This window comes from Leptodactylus fuscus, chromosome 6 (genome assembly GCF_031893055.1).
Source record: "Leptodactylus fuscus isolate aLepFus1 chromosome 6, aLepFus1.hap2, whole genome shotgun sequence".
Lineage (NCBI taxonomy): Eukaryota > Metazoa > Chordata > Amphibia > Anura > Leptodactylidae > Leptodactylus > Leptodactylus fuscus.
Window position 1 is genome coordinate 97,171,370 of NC_134270.1, and position 20,805 is coordinate 97,192,174.

General features: G+C 40.9%; 1 protein-coding gene across 1 annotated transcript in view; it reads right to left on the reverse strand.

Moving 5' to 3' along the window:
• The window catches only part of BCAS1 (brain enriched myelin associated protein 1), an 81,928-nt gene extending 63,055 nt beyond the window's left edge, over nt 1-18,873 (reverse strand). The window contains exons 1-3 of the mRNA XM_075276849.1: nt 18,801-18,873; nt 12,859-12,940; nt 8,015-8,093 (exon numbers count right to left, since the gene is read on the reverse strand). Coding sequence (XP_075132950.1) covers nt 8,015-8,093; nt 12,859-12,930 — 151 coding nt within the window. The 5' untranslated portion in view covers nt 12,931-12,940; nt 18,801-18,873. The remainder of the gene's footprint in view (nt 1-8,014; nt 8,094-12,858; nt 12,941-18,800) is intronic.
• Nucleotides 18,874-20,805: the final 1,932 nt, after the last annotated feature.

Below are 20,805 nucleotides of genomic sequence, written 5' to 3' on the forward strand. Positions count from 1 at the left end.
TTTTTCAGTGCTGAAATTCCACACCAAATTCCCAACCATTTTCCTCCATGTGAATGGACCCTTAAAACAACAGACTGCCAATGGATCCCATTATAGTACCAACACATTCTGATTATAATTACTTTCTGCCCCCAGTAAGGCTCCCAATCTAAATCACTATGGGGCAAATTTAATAGTTCTGGCGTATCATACAGTTTACTGGCCTAGAGGGAATGATAAAGTCCCCTCTATATCTTTAGACTGTGAGATATATAAACATGACCCACAAGCACACGGGGAGAATATACAAACTCTATGCAGATGTTGCCCTTGGTGGAATCTGAACCCAGGATAATAATAATAATAATAATAATAATAATAATAACAATAATAGTAATAATAATACTGGAAAACACACTGGATATCATTAAATGACATTAAGTGTTTCTTAAACAGTTTTTTATGCTGATTTCACATCTGAAAACCGTTTTGCTCTATCAGGTCAAATTGTTAAGATATTGTCGAATAAATGTTTTTATTTTGCTTAACTAAGGCTTCAAGCTTCTGACAGTATACAAAATTATAGAATATACATATTCTCATAAATATATATATGATATATAGGTCTGCTAATTGCATTTTGCTGATAAGGGCTGAGACAGGGAGTCCACTACCTCTGTATGTAAACACAGACCTAAAATAGAGTTTATTGCAAGCTGACTCTTGGTCCTGTAGCATGTAAATTTGGGATTCTCATCACCTAGCAAATCCAGCTCTGCTACATCAGCTTCATATTGTGCATCTACCAGTGATACTGTGCTAATTTACACTCACCGGCCACTTTATTAGGTACACCTGTCCAACTGCTCGTTAACACTTAATTTCTAATCAGCCAATCACATGGCAGCAACTCAGTGCATTTAGGCATGTAGACATGGTCAAGACAATCTCCTGTAGTTCAAACCGAGCATCAGTATGGGGAAGAAAGGTGATTTGAGTGCCTTTGAACGTGGCATGGTTGTTGGTGCCAGAAGGGCCGGTCTGAGTATTTCAGAAACTGCTGATCTACTGGGATTTTCACGCACAACCATCTCTAGGGTTTACAGAGAATGGTCCGAAAAAGAAAAAACATCCAGTGAGCGGCAGTTCTGTGGGCAGAAATGCGTTGTTGATGCCAGAGGTCAGAGGAGAATGGCCAGACTGGTGCGAGCTGATAGAAAGGCAACAGTGACTCAAATAGCCACCCGTTACAACCAAGGTAGCCAGAAGAGCATCTCTGAACGCACAGTACGGCGAACTTTGAGGCAGATGGGCTACAGCAGCAGAAGACCACACCGGGTGCCACTCCTTTCAGCTAAGAACAGGAAACTGAGGCTACAATTTGCACAAGCTCATCGAAATTGGACAATTGAAGATTGGAAAAACGTTGCCTGGTCTGATGAGTCTCGATTTCTGCTGCGACATTCGGATGGTAGGGTCAGAATTTGGCATCAACAACATGAAAGCATGGATCCATCCTGCCTTGTATCAACGGTTCAGGCTGGTGGTGGTGGTGTCATGGTGTGGGGAATATTTTCTTGGCACTCTTTGGGCCCCTTGGTACCAATTGAGCATCGTTGCAACGCCAAAGCCTACCTGAGTATTGTTGCTGACCATGTCCATCCCTTTATGACCACAATGCACCCAACATCTGATGGCTACTTTCAGCAGGATAATGCGCCATGTCATAAAGCTGGAATCATCTCAGACTGGTTTCTTGAACATGACAATGAGTTCACTGTACTCCAATGGCCTCCACAGTCACCAGATCTCAATCCAATAGAGCATCTTTGGGATGTGGTGGAACGGGAGATTCGCATCATGGATGTGCAGCCGACAAATCTGCGGCAACTGTGTGATGCCATCATGTCAATATGGACCAAAATCTCTGAGGAATGCTTCCAGCACCTTGTTGAATCTATGCCACGAAGAATTGAGGCAGTTCTGAAGGCAAAAGGGGGTCCAACCCGTTACTAGCATGGTGTACCTAATAAAGTGGCCGGTGAGTGTATTTAGTAGTAGCTATTCTAACGGGAATGCAGACAGGATACACAAAGTACTGCTGCTTCATATGCAAATGGGACAGCAAAGATAGGAAGCAACACTACATCAAGAAGAATTGGCCAATCAGAGACAGAATGCAGCCAGGAAATAAAAACGTTCTTCATCCACCATTGGTTGAACGTGACAAGATTCTCATTTCACCACTTCATATAAATTTGGAACTTATGAAAAATTTTGTCAAGAAATTAGACAGCGTCACTGATTAGAGATGAGCGAGTACTGTTCGGATCAGCCGATCCGAACAGCACGCTCGCATAGAAATGAATGGACGTAGCCGGCATGCGGGGGGTTAAGCGGCCGGCCGCCGTCAAAGCGGAAGTACCAGGTGCATCCATTCATTTCTATGGAGCGTGCTGTTCGGATTGGCTGATCCGAACAGTACTCGCTCATCTCTATCACTGATGCATTTTGGTACCTGCGCAACAAGTTCCCAGAATTGAGTTACGCAAAGGTAAAAGAAGAAGGTGTATTCATAGGTCCACAAACAAATTATATCATGGCTGATGAACACTTACAGAACATTCTAAGTGCTGCTGCGTGGGTGACATTCAAGTCAGTCGTAATCAATTTCCTTGGAAATAAGAAAAGTGTTGACTACGTGAATGGTGTACAAAAATGCATTAGTGTGTACAAACATATTGGCTGCAATATGTCTCTGAAAATTCATTTACTCGACTCGGATCTGGACTTCTTCCCAGAAAACCTAGGCGCAGGCAGCGATGAACATGGCGAGCGCTTCCACCAGGACATTTCGGTGATGGAGTCACACTATCAGGGTCGGTGGAGTGCAGTGATGTTGGCAGACTGCTGTTGGACGCTTCAGCGTGATTTGTCAACTCATCAGTATAAGCGGAAGTCCACAGCCAAGAAATTTAAACCATGAACATGTTGAACCTATTTTTGCACATATTTTGCAGATATTAGACTTCAAACTTAATTTTTGTTTACCATACAATTATGAATGTTATATATAATTTCAGTAGCTATAGCCACGTTCATGTTTATATTTAAAATTCATGTAGCAATAACTTTTAAAATACAAGTTTTTGTGCAAAAATGACATCTCTTATGTTTTGAAGCAATTAATTGAAATATAAAATATAAGATTGTGGAAATTTCAAGAATGGAGGGTGATAGAGAAAAACTGTTTGCATATTCGAAATCAGCACGTTCAAATTGACTAAGATCGATTATTGTATACCAAGATATCCACATAAAAATTTTTTTTTGTTGTCCAGTGTAATTGAGTGTGATGATCAGGATGAGTTTTGGTTTACAGTTTGATGAATATAAATTGGACACATAATGAATGAGTGAGGAGTAGTCAGATACAGGTTGCCACTGGCTGATCTCCAGACCACATAATGGTTTACTTACATTGAGTCACAGTTCTGCTGCATACAGACACCCAGTTACCAAATATAAATATGTGCTTGTATTTCTGTGCAGAGATAGCAGCCACAATATGATTAAATAACGGAGTGGATGACAATAATTAATCAGGGTGGGAACAGGAACGTCTGGACTCTGCAGTGCACTAAAGTATGTAGACTGGTAGAAGGTGTAAAGGCTTAGAAATTCACTGATAGATTGTGCAGCACAAAAAAAAATTTTTTTTTCTTTAAACAAAGTCTTTGATTCATTCATATCAGTCATTCACCAAGTCTGCTCCATACATGTAACTAAGTGTAGGAAAATGGCAGTCACCTAGACAGGAAGCCACGTTATTGCTTGGCAACATGAATGCACAACCTCTGTATAAGGGAAAGAACAAATATAAATTCTGAGAATTTAGGTAGTATGTATATATGTATATACAGCTATAGCATTGTATCCTTTTAAAAGGGGTTGTCCTCTTCAGTGTCCGACTGAAGTACCTAGGACCCACCAGGGGAACTTGTTCTTGGGCCCAACCAACAAATTCCTGCTAATAGCCTACACCAAGACTCCTTTACTGAAATCTTACATATGTGCGGACTATCTGACATTACTGAGTATTTTGCTTGTATCATCATCCCCTATAGTACTGTGCATGCTCCAATAGTTCCATGGCACGTTCATGTACATGTATGGGGAGTTACAAGCCCATGGAGCACTACACACAAGATTTTAGTGAAGGAGCTGTGACGCAGGGCTGACATCACAAATTCTGAGCACATTGCTGGCATATTTGTGGGTTCCCTTCTCCCCCCAATTTATCTTACAGTTTCCTGATATTTGGCCCCCACACAGTGTATAATACTCCCACAGTATAATGCTCCCCAATGCCCCCACAATATAATATTCCATCTGATATATATTGGACCGCATTGCCCCCATAATATAATGCTCCTCAGAGGCCCCATAGAGTATAAAATGTTCCCCCACAGTGTCCCCACATGGCATATAATTCTCCATAGTGGCAACCACACTAGTATAATGGGCTCCTCACAGATCCCTCCTAGGTATAGTAATCCACAGTGGCCCCACACAATATAATATTCTCTCAAGAGCCTCAAGTCACTTCACTCAAACCCCTCAAAGTTTGTTTTAACGAATATTCATGAGGTTTGGCTTGCTGGTTCATTTTAGTGTCATTATACTCTGGGGTTTCTTCTGACCCCATAGTATAAAAATAGAGGCCTAGTGGAGATGAGGGAAAATAACAGTTATTCTCACCTTGCCTCACCTCTCCTGGACATCCTTGTTTCCTCCCACTGTCTCCAGCTTCCTCTTCAGGTCTGTGGCTGACATCACGCAAGATTTGTAAGATTTGTTTGACATATAACTCCTGGCTATTTTTTTTTAGCGGTGTGGCCAAGGCCCCCAGCTCTGCGTGGGTCCAACAGAGGATCCTCCAGTCCAGCAATGAGCCAGTCCGGCGGTGGTCCTCTTTAAACAACCTATCTGCCTTTCCCTAATGTAAGGAATGTTTCTTATGCATTCTTACCTTATGTGTCTTACAGTATTCTCTGCCTGTGATTTCAAAGGGTGAGCTCAATAATGTTTCCCCTATGCTGTATTCCCTTGGATAACTAATACTGTATTAATACTTAATAATAACTACCTGACAAAAAGCTTCACCTTCTCAAATATGTTCTGCAGCAGGTGATGGTGTGAATAATAAATGTCCTGTGATGAAAAAAATGTACCTGTATGTACTAGGAAATGATATTGTTTATGTGTGTACATCTGTGATGGTATGGTCTGAAATCTGTGATTGGTGTACGCCTATGAAGCAGCACATGATAGATGAGGACTTATAGAACTACCAGATTCAGGAACTTCTTCCTGGGCATTAGAGAAGCTTTTTTTCCAGAATGAGTGATCACAAAGAAGAAACAATCACCTCCGCCTCCTTTTATTTCTACAACTGTTTTTCTTGTTTTATCACCCTTTGTTTTTCTTTTATATAGAGTTAGGTCCAAAAATATTTGGACAGTGACACAATCTTCATGACTTGGACTTGAAGTTTAATACAAGGAATTGAACAAAATATTTAGCCTGAGTATACAATATTGAGTGAGTGGAGTGAATTAACCCCCTAACAGCTGCAGCCATATCACATGCTAGGACACTATGTATGTGAAATGCACATTCTCCTGCATCTCATTGTATACATGCAAGAAGGCTACTTGTCGCAGGGGTTATGTTCTGCCAAAATATTGCAGACAACTGTTACAGGATAGAAGAGCAATGAATGGTCAAAATAACGCTCCTATATGCCCCCTTTATTTAATAGTGCCCACAATTAATAGTTAATAATGCCCACTTTATCTTCTTAACCACTTCCGGACTGCCCATAGACTATATACGTCCAGGAAGTGGTTGCCTAGTTCTGACAGGACGTACCGGTACGTCCAGTCAGAACACAGTAGCTTTACGGAGATCGTGCAGCTACTGAAGCTGGGAGCCGGCTGTAACTTCAGCCGGAGCTCCCACAGAGATGGCAGGGAAGATTTATTACCTTCCCTGCCATCTCGATCGCTGTGTATACAGCGCTCAATGAGCACTGTATACACAGCTATGGACGCTGCCGTGATTTGGCCGCCCTCTGACCCGGCAGTCACGTGATCTGCCGGGAGCAGCGTCTTGCAAAAGCTACAGGACCCAGATCAGCTCTGTATACTGTGTATACAGCGTGCAGGAGGCTGTATTCCTCCTGCAACTGAGGCTAAATGTACCAGCCTCAGTTATAGGAGAAATCAGCCTCCAGTACAAAAAAAAAAAGTGATCAGATGTCCCCAAAGGTCTCTTATTACCTTATGGGGACACAATCTGAAAAAAAATAAAATAAAAATATAATAAAAAAGTTTTTTTAAAAATGTAAATAAAACAATAATTAAAAAAAATAAAATAAAAAATACGGTAATAAAACGCCATTATTAAAGGTTATAGCCCCACCCCCGACGACACCATACAAAATAAAAATTACCGTAACGGAGGGGAAAAACTATTTTATAAAGTTTTTCAGTGACACTTTGTGTTATTAAATAAAAAAAATAATAATAAATTGAAAACCAGACACAATTTCCCTCTTATTTTGTTTATATTTTCCCGGATATAAAAAAAATAATAAAACACATTTGAAAATAAAAACAACACAAAAATAAAGCCCTATGTGTCCCCGGAAAAAAGACGCAAAAATTAGTTGACTGAGACATACGAGAAAAATGTTACAGACCTCAAAACCACACATACAAAATAAATCTAAAATGTGTCTGGTCCTGGACCACAAATTGGCCCGGTACTGAAGTGGTTAAATCAATAATGCCCAAGTGCCACCTAAAATTAATATTGTCCAATTTCTCTCTTATTAATGATGCTCTCTTATGTCTTGCTGTATAAATTATGCCCTCTTACATAAATGCCCCTCTTGTATTAATAGTTCCTATCAATAAATTGTATTAAAAGGGTTGGGAAGGGGACAATTCACAGTGAAAAAGTTCACATTGAAAGCAATAGGGAAAAAAGCAGCCCATTCATTTCAATGGGGAGCACACGTATGTCGGCTCCCATAGAAATGAATGGGATCTGCTTTGTCCACGCTCATTCTGAACGTGTTTTATGTAGAGGCAGAATTTCAGTTCTGCTAGCAGAAAAAGGAACCCATTGAAGTCAATGGGAGGCTCTTTTTTTCAGCACTGAAATTCAGCACCAAATTCAGCGCCATTTTCCTACGTGTGAATGGACCTTATACCTATACAGAAAACACCAGCTATGGATTTTGAAATTGCAGCATTTCTTCTGTGGATATTTTTCTGCAATGTGTGAATGGAATTAGCCAGACTTCCATCCACTTTGCAGATACTTTAAAACACCGTGCCAATTCTACCGCAGCCAAATTGAGGCATTTTTGCTACATTGGGCCTAGACCTTAAACAATGTTAATCCCATGTCCGGCACTGTCAGTCAGTGACCTGTTTATATGGAATGAGGGCTTTGTTATGTATGCTATCAGTAAAGTTGGTGCATTCAGTCTTCTGCACACACGCCCTGTAGACACACAGGAATGTTGACTTATTGAAAGAATGACAGAGCCTCGCCCCTGATAAATTCTGCATCTGCTCCATAGCTGAGAATAACAACCTGATGTAGGTGCCATAGAGCCGCAGTGGCTCTGGCAGTCATGTGGGCCTGCTAGTTACAGTGGTAACAACCAGGGGTAAATTTTAAGTCTTAGACTTTCACACTAATGATTTTTCTGCTGTTTCTGCGACCATGGAGCAATTCACGTGTCCTTTTTTTTTTAAGGACTAAGAGTGAAAAAAATCACGGCATGCACTATATTTTTCTTATCTCTACTCGTCTCAACTATGCAATGTGGGACCTTAGCCTTACGCAGTTTGTCTGGCATTTATTACTACACTACCATTCATATACACGATATATTTTAGGCAACATTTTCTGATACATATAAGGTTTCTGAGCAGATAAATAATATTGAACATACTTTCATTTGTTCCCGGGGCAGAGTTTACAGTCGGTGAGCTCTTTAAAGTGACTGGTCCATTCTTCACCTCTACAGAAAACTGCAAAGAAAATACATTCATCAGTGACATGTGACAATGTACCTGGACAGTATGGAGGTACCGAAGCTGCGTATGAATATGTGAGATGTCCATGCCAGATATCCATTCTCCAGATGGGTGGTTCACTCCTCTGGGTTGTGCCTTAGAGTTATTAGGACTGCTCAGAATAATTTACTTTTAGTTTCCCAACATATAATCTCAGTAGGAAGCAAAGTCTGAGCATTGCAGTATGCATCCTCTCAAATAGCCCTATACTCACTACTTAAAGGGGTAGTTCCATAAAGTGATGGTATATTGCTATAATATAAGGTCAGTCCGACATCTGAAATCTTACATATTGTGGGATTGAAAGGGCATGGAGGGAACTGCAGCACATTTATATTCAAGGAGATGGAGCAGGTGCTGAGGCTGGGGATCCTGCTGAGAACACCAGGTCAGACTGCAATAATAATATATTGTTAGCATATACTAGCAATATAACCATCACTTTAGAGCATGTCTCAACCATTTAAAGACAATTTAGCATTTAAAAACATGTATTTTTTTAATTTAAAGTACATTATACATTTACATTTAGCATAATACAACAATATACAAAATCATTAGCTTTGTGCCATTTTCTGTCCACATGCAGCTGCAATATACAGACATAAGAAGTTTTACCAGTGTAAAGGTTACATGCTGCCTTCAGGCACAGAGTGAGGAACAGAGACGCAAAGTGAGTAATTCAACAATACAACATGATTGTCCTACCCAGCATGTTAAATAAAAAGGATGTCACAGGAAACCAGACAAACAAGTTCCACGCGTTTTATCACAATATGTATTAATCCGAAATATGCACCCATCTGAATGATAGCTGTATATAGTCTACTTACTTAAAGGGTTTGTCTACCTGTCAATGCCCATTTATAGGTGGTACGATCTATGTAAAAGTTAAGTCATTGCGCAAATACACGATATGACTTATCCTGAATTATCACTCAGTATACTATTCTAATAATATTACAGTCAGTATTAGATTCTTCAGAGCTGTACTCACTATTCTGTTGGTGGAGTCACTGTACAAACACATTATATTACTTATTCTGTACTGATCCTTGGTAACACCTTTGTTATACTTTAGAGTGGTACATAGTCTTCATCTGGTGAATTTACTGTGTAACATTAAGGATCCTGTACTGATCTTGAATTACATCGTCCACTATACTCCAGAGCTGAACTCGCTGTTCTGTTTGTGAAGCCACTGTACATATACATTATATTATTCTGTACTGATCCTGCTGATCCTTGGTAAAACCTTTGTTATACCTTAGATCAGCACTTACTATTCAACTTGCGAATTTACTGTATTACATTACATTATGTATCCTGCAGTGATCCTGTTACATCTTTTACTATACTTCAGAGATGTATTCCTAATTCTGCTAGTTATTATTGAAAATGGCATACCTGTGGAAAGATTCCTGTGCTATTTCTTCTGACTAAAACAAAATGAATGTAGGTGAACAGGACCTTTTAGTTTTTTTAGTCTGTTCTGATCTTTTGACAAATGAGAACAAAGGATTACAATGGATTATAATGTGAATTTAGCGAAAAACATTAACTGAATGAAGGTTGAAGATGGAGAATTCTAATGTTAATAAAGACTGAAGCTCTTTCATCTGTGTTTGTTGTTTATTTATTTCTATTTTCAGCATTAGAATGAATAATAGCAATGATAATAGAAATCATCATCATCATCATAATACATTTATATTTATGTAGGCCCAACATATCCTGCAGCATTTATACAACATAGGGTTCATGTACAAAGTAAGACCGGGTGAGCCTGGTTTGCAGGAGTTTACAATCCATGAGGTAGAAGGGGGTTACACAACAAGAAGTGTTTATACAGTGGACCTGCCATTTTTATGAAAAAGGTTACTTTAGGCCAGGGCCCCATGAGGTGTAAACACCGTGGTTTGACCACGGCGGGAACGCCGCCGAAAAAAACATGGCTTTTTACAGTCTCTGCAAATTGAATCTAGTAAATCCCATCTACACTTTGTGGAAAAATACTTGCAGCGGACATGCTGTAATTTCCAAAATCAACGCTGTTTTGGAAATCAAAGCATGTCAAGTATACCTATGGAGACACCAGCGATTTCCCTATAGGTATAATGGAAGTGGAAAGTCTGCAGAGGAAACCTCTGTGAATTTTCTTTGAAAAGCACTGTTGGAAAACCATGATGCATTGCCACCACGGTTTTCCCCACATCGCTTTTTGCTGTGGCCACTATGTGAGGCCTTAGCCTTAATTGCACAAATAAATAAAGGTGTAAGAGCCGGTCACCAGCCAGTGTCCTTTTTATATAGATCTAAAGTGCCTAGGCATATAGGGTTACATTCAGATAAAAGCATCATGTCCTGTGGAATAATGTGGAAGGGGGTGAACAGAGGAGGGTTGGTTAGGGGAGTGTAAGAGCAAAAGTGTTAGATTAGGAAATGTGATATGACTGCCAGAAGAGATGTGTTTTTACAATGCGCTTGAAGCTGTTGAAGTTGGGATGTTAATCTGATTATCCAGGGTAGAGTATCCCAGAAAAGTGGTTCAACTTGAGAGAAGTCTTGGAAAAAAAGTGGGATTGATAGTCTTAGGTCATTGGCTGAATGAAGAGCAGACAGAAATGAGAAAGAAAATGTAGGGAGGAGCAGTGCCATAAAGATTTTTCTGAATGATGATGGTAAATTTACGTTATGTTCTATACTGGATAAGCAACCAGTGCAGTGACTAACAGAGATGGTAGTCATCAGTGTTACATTTAGACTGATAGATGATCCTGGCTTCTGCATTCAGAATAGATTGTAGAGAAATAGTAGAGAATTACAGTAGTCAGGTTTAGAGGGCTTCAGGGCATTTAAGGGGTTTTAATGTTTCCATTGTAAGGAAAGAGCAGATTTTGGGCTTGTTTTTGAGGTAAGGGTGGCATGAGTGTGCGAGTGATTGGATCCAGGGGTAAAGTAAAGGTCTGAGTCAAACATTACACCAAGGCAACCGGTATGACCACAGACTGAAATAGAAATATCAGGGTTGGGTCGGTTAGTAGATGGTGGAAACACCAGTCCTTCAGTCTTTGAAAGATTCAATTTCAGATAGAGGGAAGACATGATGTTAGAAACAACAGGGAGATATACATTCACTGGTGTTTTGTAGTAGTGCAAGCAATGTTGTGAGAGAAGGTATATAGTTGGGTGTCATCAGTATAAACATAGTGCCATAAACCAAATCTGCTTATGGTTTGCCCAATAGGGACTGTGTAGAGAGATTAGAGACGGGTCCGTAGTTAGCAACACAGGATGTGTTGAGGGAGGATTTTTTCAGTAGTGAGGTTGTAGCATCATGTTTGAAAAAAGAAGGAATGATTTTAGAAGAAAGACAGAGGTTAAATATATTAGTAAAGTAAGTAGTAACAGGGGACAGAGAATGGAGAAGCCATGATAGCTGTGATAGGGTCACTAATACAGATTGTATGGTGAGAAAAAAAGTAGTTCTGAGACTTCTTTTGTAATTGGCTCAAAGGATGAGAGTGAAAAAGATGACGGGTTGTAGGTATGGGGATCAATGCTGTCTGAGGAGTCGGCGATTGTATCCATTTTTGTCTTTGAAGTACTGTATATACTCGAGTATAAGCCAACCAGCATATAAGCCGAGGCCCCTAATTTTACCACAAAAAACTTGGAAAACTTATTGACTCGAGTATAAACCAAAGGGGGGGGGGGGGGGGAATGCAGCAGCTACTGGAAAATTTCAAAAATTTAAATGGTCGTAGTTTTTGGGTGCAGTAGTTGCTGGGGAAGGGGAGGGGGTGTTTTGGTTGTCTGTCTGCCCTTCCCTGAGCTTGAGGACTGTTTTTTTTTTCCCCACTTGGAATTCAGTCTGGCTGAATATAGGGTATCTGCAGTGCTCCTATTAACCCCTTCCCGACGGAACAGGAGCACTGCACATACCCCATATTCGGGCACTTTCAGACACAGAGATACCTAATGTGTATGTGTTTCACAGTAATTTTCTACTTTTATATGTATTCTAGGGAAAGGAGGGATTTAGAACTTTTATTTACTTGTTTTTTAATTATATTTTTATTAAGGCTTCTTTTTTTTCACTATTTTATGGGAGATTCTATACATTAATGTTGCGGCTGGCCATAGACCCCCCTCCCCCCCCCCCACACACACACAAAAAAAAAAACCATTTTTTTTTATGCTTAATTCTTAGTATAAGCCGAGGGGGGGCTTTTTCAGCACAAAAACTGTGCTGAAAAATTCAGCTTATACTTGAGTATAAACGGTAAGTGGTCAGGTCCTCAGCACAGGAATCTACAGTAGGTGTCTACAGTAGGTGGTCAGGTCCTCAGCACAGGAATCTACAGTAGGTGTCTACAGTAGGTGGTCAGGTCCTCAGCACAGGAATCTACAGTAGGTGTCTACAGTAGGTGGTCAGGTCCTCAGCACAGGAATCTACAGTAGGTGTCTACAGTAGGTGCGAGCAGGGCCCTCAGTCCCATTGTGTGAATTGACTATTTCTTTGTAATGTATCTTTTTGTCTGCACTTGAACCCTACAAATTGTACAGTGCTGCGGAATATGTTGGCGCTATATAAATAAAATGTATTACTGCATTATTATTACTATTATTATTATTACTATTAGTAGTAGTAGTAGTAGTAGTAGTAACAGTAGTGGTAGTAGTAGTATTAATAAAGCCAGATTCGCACACTTTATACCTCAGGATCACTTTCTTTTATGGGTCCTTCTTGCTCCTCTTCAACTTCTGAACTGCTCACTTCATTCCCCATGGTAAGATCTCTGCTAAGAGAAGACAGTGATAGTGACTCTGCTTTTTATGAGGGTTCACTCTAAACAGATGCAACAAACTTTACCCCCTTTAAATGAATGGCGCTGAGGAACAGAACCACAACCTGTGGATAGCCGTAGCAATGTTCTTGGAAGAATAGAGGAAAGTTTATGCAATAAATATAGGTACAAGTATTTACTATTTTTTCCCCTATCAGTATGTCTTTGGAGTATGGGAGGAAGTCCACCCAAACATGGGGAAGAACATACAAACTCCTTGCAAATGTTGTTTTTGGCAGGATTTGAACCTGGGACTCCAGGACTCTTGTGGATGAATCAAAATGTTTTTGTCCCCTAAATTATTTCACGTACAGATATAGCAAACCTTCACTTGACATGGGGCACTATCACCTTCATAGCAGTTTTCTACTGTATATTAGATTGCGGATAAATGCTTAAAGGGGTTGTCCCGTCACAAGGATCCTATCTATACTGCTTGTAAATGTGAATGTAAGACTTTTCCTAAATACATTGCTTCAGCAGAACTCTTTTGTTTGTTCACTATATTACTTTATTCATTTTTTTGTGGCCACAGCCCTGACCTAGCTGCTCCTGAGTCAAGTGATGTTTCAGCCTGCTCTCAGGGGAGAGGGAGGAGGGGCTAAGTGCACGGGAGCGAGCCTGGAGGGGGGGGGGGGGTAGTTTACCCTTTGGGGGAAGGGGCCACCAATACACTGTTAGACGCCGGCACAGGTGAAGCCAGCAACATCTCTATACTTCTGCCCTGCATGAAGCAAGCAGCGGCAGAGGCGATGCTGTTATTCCGGGCGGGGGGCGGAGGAGCGGAATAACAGCATCGCTTCTGCTTGCTTCATGCAGGGCAGAAGCATAGCGATGTTGCTGGCTTCACCTGTGCCGGTGTCTAACACTCCCCAGCATCCGCTGTAATAGAGGCTGTAATAGAGGCGGATGCTGGGGACTACGCCGGCACAGCTGAAGCCAGCAACATCGCTATGCTTCTGCCCTTCATGAAGCAAGCAGAAGCGATGCTGTTATTCCGCTCCGGGGTCACATATGCAAGGCCAAGCGGCGAGATGCCGCCGGCCCTGCGTGCACGCTCATACACCAGTCTAGCCTTCACAATGCAGACCCGGCACCCTGTCGGGTCTGTATTTGCATTGTGAAGGCTAGACGGTCTATGAGCGCGCACGCAGGGCCGGCGGCATCTCGCCGCTTGGCTTTGTATATGTGACCCCGCCCACCAATGACGAGACAAAGCCGGAAGACAGAAGATTTTAGAGGAACGAAGACTGGTAAGTATGCGACGTGGGAGTACCCCTTTAAGGCTAGGTTCACATCTACGGTCGGGTTTCCATTTGGGAGGTCCGTTTGGGGACCCCTCCCAAATGGAAACCTATTCCGCATAAAAAATCAGTTACCTTAGGAAACCCGCTCATCCCATAGACTATAATGGGGTCTGTGTAGTTTCCAGTCAGTTTCCTTCTGAAAAATGGACAGTGAAAAGTGCTGCTTACAGCAATTTTCTATCCACATTTTTCATGCAGAGAGTAGAATGTAAATCCCGAACGCAGATATGAATCAAGCCAGCAGTAATCATTATGGTTAATGATTACTGGTGGTTTGTTAGAGAACCAGCAAAAATAAATGTGTAGATCATAGTTTGACCTACCTAAATACTAATAAACCAACTCAAATGGAAAGGACTAAAACTTAACCTTTATTAGTAAGTATCACTTATAAAATTCACACATAAAATTGTATATGCCAATGTGATTGCGGGGGTATAATAAAAATAGAGAATACAAAGTGTTAGCACCCAATCCCTATCTCACTCGGCTGGTGTGAGTAGGATAGTTGTTGTCCCCTCTACCTAGGTCTCGCTGGTGTGTGTGGGGAGGGGGAGTGTGTAAGGACGCTCCCACTCCCTCATTGGCCAAGATATGCTGATGTCATAGGTGGGTGGAGCGTATACACATAGGTAAGTGGGCTGCCGGCGGCGGCCTTGCGGCCACACCACAGTACCGAGGAGGAGACTCCGATGTCTAGCTGTTAGACGGCAGCAGCCCGGGCTCCCCATCTGTATAAAATGTGCTACAAAGTAGATTAAAAGTATATCACACAGCTTATATCTGCTAGAGCAAAGTTTGTTGAAATAACAGCGACCATTTAAATATTGATGACCTATTCTTAACCTGCAATAAAAAAACATGAGAAAATGTGCAAAACACACCAATAAAAATATAGTGTATTTAAGGTATTCAGAATTATTTCTTAAAAAACGTGTAATTTCTGGCCAGGACATTTTTAACTATGTTTTTCATGGTAACAATAATGTGAAAAGTCCAGCAAAAATGCAAAGAAAATTCTGTGTGCAATTACCCTGAGGCTGAAGCCCCACACTGCGGAAATGCAACATTTTGCCGCTGCTGAAACACCGTGGAAAAAAATGCTGTGTTTTTAAAGTACTTGCAAAATGAATGGGTGTTCACGGAGGTGGGATGAGCTCTCGCATGTCACTGTGATGTCATCTGAAGAGTTGGAGCCTAGGGTTTATATACTGCTCACAGACACCAGCTCCTCATGGCCGAATATCACTGCCAGGGACTTATGAAGGAGGACTATTGAAGCTAAATATTATCATTAGAAGAAACGCGTTATGTAGTGAGAGATTGGCACTGAACAAACTAATATTTATAGAGGGAGATCTGGTATTTACCTATTATAGGCAATACGTAGGTGACGGGCATAGGGTAACACTCTAACTTATAGGTTAATATGGGACCAGTGTTTTAGAGAGTGGGGGGAAGATATCAATACCCTCTAGGGCACCTATATCACCATTCTCCTTACCAATGAAATTGTTGGATTTTTCGTGCTGGACACTGTGGGGGGCTAATAATATCTTATGAAAAATTGTGTATAGAGGTGGGGGCTGAGATTCTCTATCTGTCCAGAGATGAGCAATTTGGAGACTTGCCAGACTGGTTATGTAAATACTATGCTCTGTGTATTGGGTGATGCTATCGTACAAAGGATGGTGACAGATCGTCTGGAACCAGGGGCATTGTTAGGAAAGGATCAAAGACCAAAGACCCTTTTAAAAGATAAAGGGACAAGAGAAGGGTAATTAAGCTAATTGTCTCCAACAAGGATGTCTATTGTCTTTAGAATGCCATGAGATAGACAACTAGGGTGTGTATTTGAGACATGTGCTGATGGCTGCCATTTTGATTGATACCATGCAGCCACCATGCGGTCACTGACTCCATTTTATAGTAGAGCTAGCCCTCTGGGGGGTGTGACCTCTCTCCAGTTTCTTATCCAATAGATATGCATCAGGGCTATTGTTACAAACTTCTCCACCAATAGATGTTAGGCTAATTATACTAGCCAATCCTGTTCTGTCTATGCCATGTGATATATACTTTGTTCTAGCCACCATTAAAACAGAATCCATTTTGATACACCACCACCATGTGTCTCTGTTGATTCTCCAGGTCAAAGATCGGCTGTAGCCGATCTTGGCCTGTTAATTAATTTTCCTTTACAGACAGCATATCTCTGGGGTATTATGATTCCCTCAACAACACTATTAAATAATTTTGGGGCTGGATGGATGTTTGGGAAGTGGCAATAGAGGCAAAGTCACAATATATGCCTTTGCCTATACCGATCCACTCAAAAGCCCTCCAACACATTAATTTGACCCAATGAAGGAGATATAAGTATTATTTTAATCTGTACCATCTTAATAATGATACAATTAAAATAATTTTTGCAGTGTACTCAGTTATTTCACATTTTCCTTTAATTGCAGCTATGATGCAGCTTTAATTGCACCTCATGATTTTGGCAATAGCTGATCCCATTCACACATTGCAGATAATCTGCCTTGGAAAAGTGTTTTTGAAAACTTCTGCATGGAAAACTTTGCCAAGACGCAATAAAAAATGCTGCCGAAAAAAATGCAATACATTTCTGCTGTGTTTTTTCCTCAGTGTTTTTTCTGCAGTGATTTTTTGCTTAATTCCGCCACATGGGATGTTAGTGTTAAGGGTCCATTCACACGGAGTAAACGCGCGCTCATTTTGGCAAAATACACGTATAAAGAATACACGTGTAAAAATAAGACTCCCATTGACTTCAATTACATTTTTTTACATGTGTAAAAAAAAAGCATCAAAAAACGTGTCTCATTTTTTGGCACGTTTTTTACACGTTTTAAAAAAGTCATTGAACTCAATGGGGAGTCTTATTTTTACACGTGTATTCTTTATACGTGTATTTTGCCAAAATGAGCGCGCGTTTACTCCGTGTGAATGGACCCTAAGGGCGCCTTCACTTGGTGCAATTGGGCACAGTTAAAACTGCATTACAAAAAAAAATACAGTTTTGATGCAATTTTGGTGCAGTTTCTTAATTTTTACCTGTAAAATCCAAACTACATTAAAACTATATGCATTTTTTTCTGATGCAATTTTGCACCATGTGAATGCACGCTCACTTCTTGTCACAGCACTAGTAGTGGTAGAGCAGTAAGCACCCCCAAAACACTTATGCACACATACATAACTAACTTATTGTAAAATATATTATAACACACATATGCACACATATTATAATAAACACTTAAAAACACCTGCAAACATATGTCTATAAGACTGGGGCACCGCATGGCGTAAACAATGTGGTTTGGCTGCAGCGGAAACGCCACAGAAAATAAGTGCAGCATTTTACAGTTGCTGTAAGATTGATGGAATTCGCTAGGATCCCATCCACAGATTGCAGAAAAATACATGCAGCAGATACGCTGTGATTTCTAAAACCATTGTGATAGCTAGGGTTTCTTATACCCAGGGCAAAAGCTCTGTTACCACCCTCACTTTGTATGTAAATATATAAAAGTGGCTTGTTGCTGCTCCCCACCTGGGGTACCTGCTCACATGCCCTCCACTACATCCTTTCTTATATATATGAAAGATTCCTGATACGATGGCAGGGTTTCTGAAAACCATTAGTCAAGTGCACTATGCTTTCCAATATGCACAGTGCACTTGACTAATTACTTAGTATACATTACATACACATAATGGGTTCCGCCTGTTTTCCGACAGTTTCAGTATAAAAACAGCAGGGCTTTTCTCTCTGCCGATTTTAAGCAACAGAGTCTCCCATGAAAACTTGAACGCTAGTGCGAACCAATCGGGACCAGCGACAGCGACCAGCGAAAAGCTTCATGTCCCTGCCCCTGAACCACTGCTGCCATACCCCAGCTACTGGAGGTGATCACTAGCGCCAAAATGAAGAGCTTGGAGATGCTATTCCTCAGCTGTAGTGATGTAACCCATTACAAGCACGTTTCAGGTGTATAGCGCAGAACATATCTTCTCATTATGTGCTAAGTGCGACTACTTGGGGATACTTTTAGGTTTCATCTTTAGTTGATATGAAGCTTTACTCATATTGCAGGCAATTTCTTAATGTACCTGTATATCAGAATGAATGACTTTATGATTGGAACTATTATAGGAAATCAATGTCCCCATCATTGCAAGTCCCTCAGCAGAACACTGGTGCCATTTACCTCAGCTTGTATTCTGTCTGTAGAGTAGCAGCATGGATAGTCTGCCATAACTTATCGATCTTTTATGAGTCTCCTATGTCATGGATGGGAGATTCCATAAAGCTGAGATTCCGTAAATTCTGACATTTACCCCTGTAGATTTTTCACCCCATGTATTGTTACAATCAATAAGACAGTGTATGATCCTAGAGCTTATGCTCTGAGTGACACAAGACGTTTCAAGGAAGGGGATACCTGTAAAGATTAGGATAAGTCTCCTGTCCTTACCTGACAGACCTCCCTGCTGTGTACGGATGGAAGGTAGCAGAGCCAGTTGTGTGCACCTGTCACTGGTTGTAACCTTGTGCAGTGTACAGTCTAGGTGGAGCTCGGGGTGGAGCACTGCTTGAGCACTTTGTTTTCACAGCTCTAGGCTAAACATATAACTTACTTCTACCACATGCTGTATTTCCATCTGAGATAGATCCACGCTGATGCACAGTTGTTAAAAAGTACATATCTTAGTTATATCTGTTCCTGTAAAGCTGGGTGACAAACGAGTTATGTAGATATATCTATAGATCATTATTACTGATCCTACAGGGATGGTCATTTGTCAAATTCTGCAATACAGCATGTGATCTCATGTCGGTACATCATAAATCAGGTAAGCCATAGGCCATAGAGAAGTTGTCATAGTCAACATATAGGTTGTCACCCAGCTCTCATAGAATTTAAACGTAGTTAAAGGGGTTATCCAGGTTTTCAATTAGACAAATCTGCAAGTATGGCAGCTATGGTGTTGTACAGGACGTACTAATGTAGCCAATGAAGAAATGCATTACTGCTGCAATCTCTGTGGCTCCTATAAACAGGTGAATGGTAGGGGGTTCTGGGAGTAGGATCCCCACAGTGCTAATATTGCTAGACTATGGTAAGGATAGGACATTAGGACATGCACAGCACGGCAGCAGTCCCCATTGTGAATGGATCTATAACTTTGTTCATATTCTGCTTTCAGGATAAGTAGAATACCAGAAATACAGTTAGAACCGACACACAGGCAGATCAGGAGGAGTTATGATGCAATGGATTTTTTTTTATTACATTGCAGATTTACAGGTTATTCTGGGTTTATGGGCTGCAGACAAGTAGGCGTTGCAAAGACTCCCTATTATGGTAAAAGTTTGAATTCAGGTGGACTTTTCCTTTAGTCTTGGACTTAAGACATAATGCTGAAGATTCTGCAGATGGTTGTATTTCTCTGTTGTCATAACTGTGTGGATTGTGCCTGCAGTCAGTCCTACTGTCATCTACCCCGCTGAGGTTAGGTGAAAACCTTACAAGTATCATCCACCCTCCAATGAGGCATAGTTAGGGGATGCCATACAAGTAGCTGCACCCAACCTATAGTGCCTAAGGGTCCCACAAGTCTTCTGCCACATAAAAATATACCTGTATTATGAACGAAATAATGAGTGTTACAATAGTATGAAGGTTAAAGAAGAAAATGTTTGTTTTTTTACTGTGTTAGCCAGTGGGTATGAAATATAAAAAAACAAAAAACTTGAGCGTCTTCAGTAGATGATACCTTTTTTAATGGCTAGCTCATAATGATGACAGAATATAACGTTTCGAAGCTCTTTGGCTTCTTCTTCAGATGTAACCAGAAGAAGCCAAAGAGCTTCGAAACGTTATATTCTGTCATCATTATGAGTTAGCCATTAAAAAAGGTATCATCTACTGAAGACTCTCAAGTTTTTTGTTTTATATATATAGTATGGAGGTTATAAATGATAGGTGGCCTATTCTGCGAATTACCCAAGACTGGTCAGTGACCTTAGGTTGCTGTTGGATAAGTGGCGCCACTTTCATATCTCTATTCTCTGCGGATTGCTGCAGTCAAAATGACCCTACTCCTGAAGCTCCTATATTTCTTTGAAACCCTCCCTGTGGCAGTCCCTCGCTTGGACCTCCCAGACCTCCAGAGGGAGGAATCTTAGGCATCATCGGATCCCCAGATCTGTCATGCTGAAAGGGAGGGGGGGTGTTATCAATCGCACACAACTCCCTCTTTACCATTGGGCCACCCATCTGCGGTGCATTGCCCTTTGGCTAACGTCTCAGGCTTTTATGAAATGGGTGGAGATTGAGAAGCTGTGGCTCACCCCCCATGTACCCTAATGTTCTCCTATGGGCTTAGTCCTTGCCCCTCCCCCACATTAGGCACCATACACTTCACCAAAGCGATCTAGCTTAATAGCAGTAAATTGTCATCTTCCATGGTCTTAGT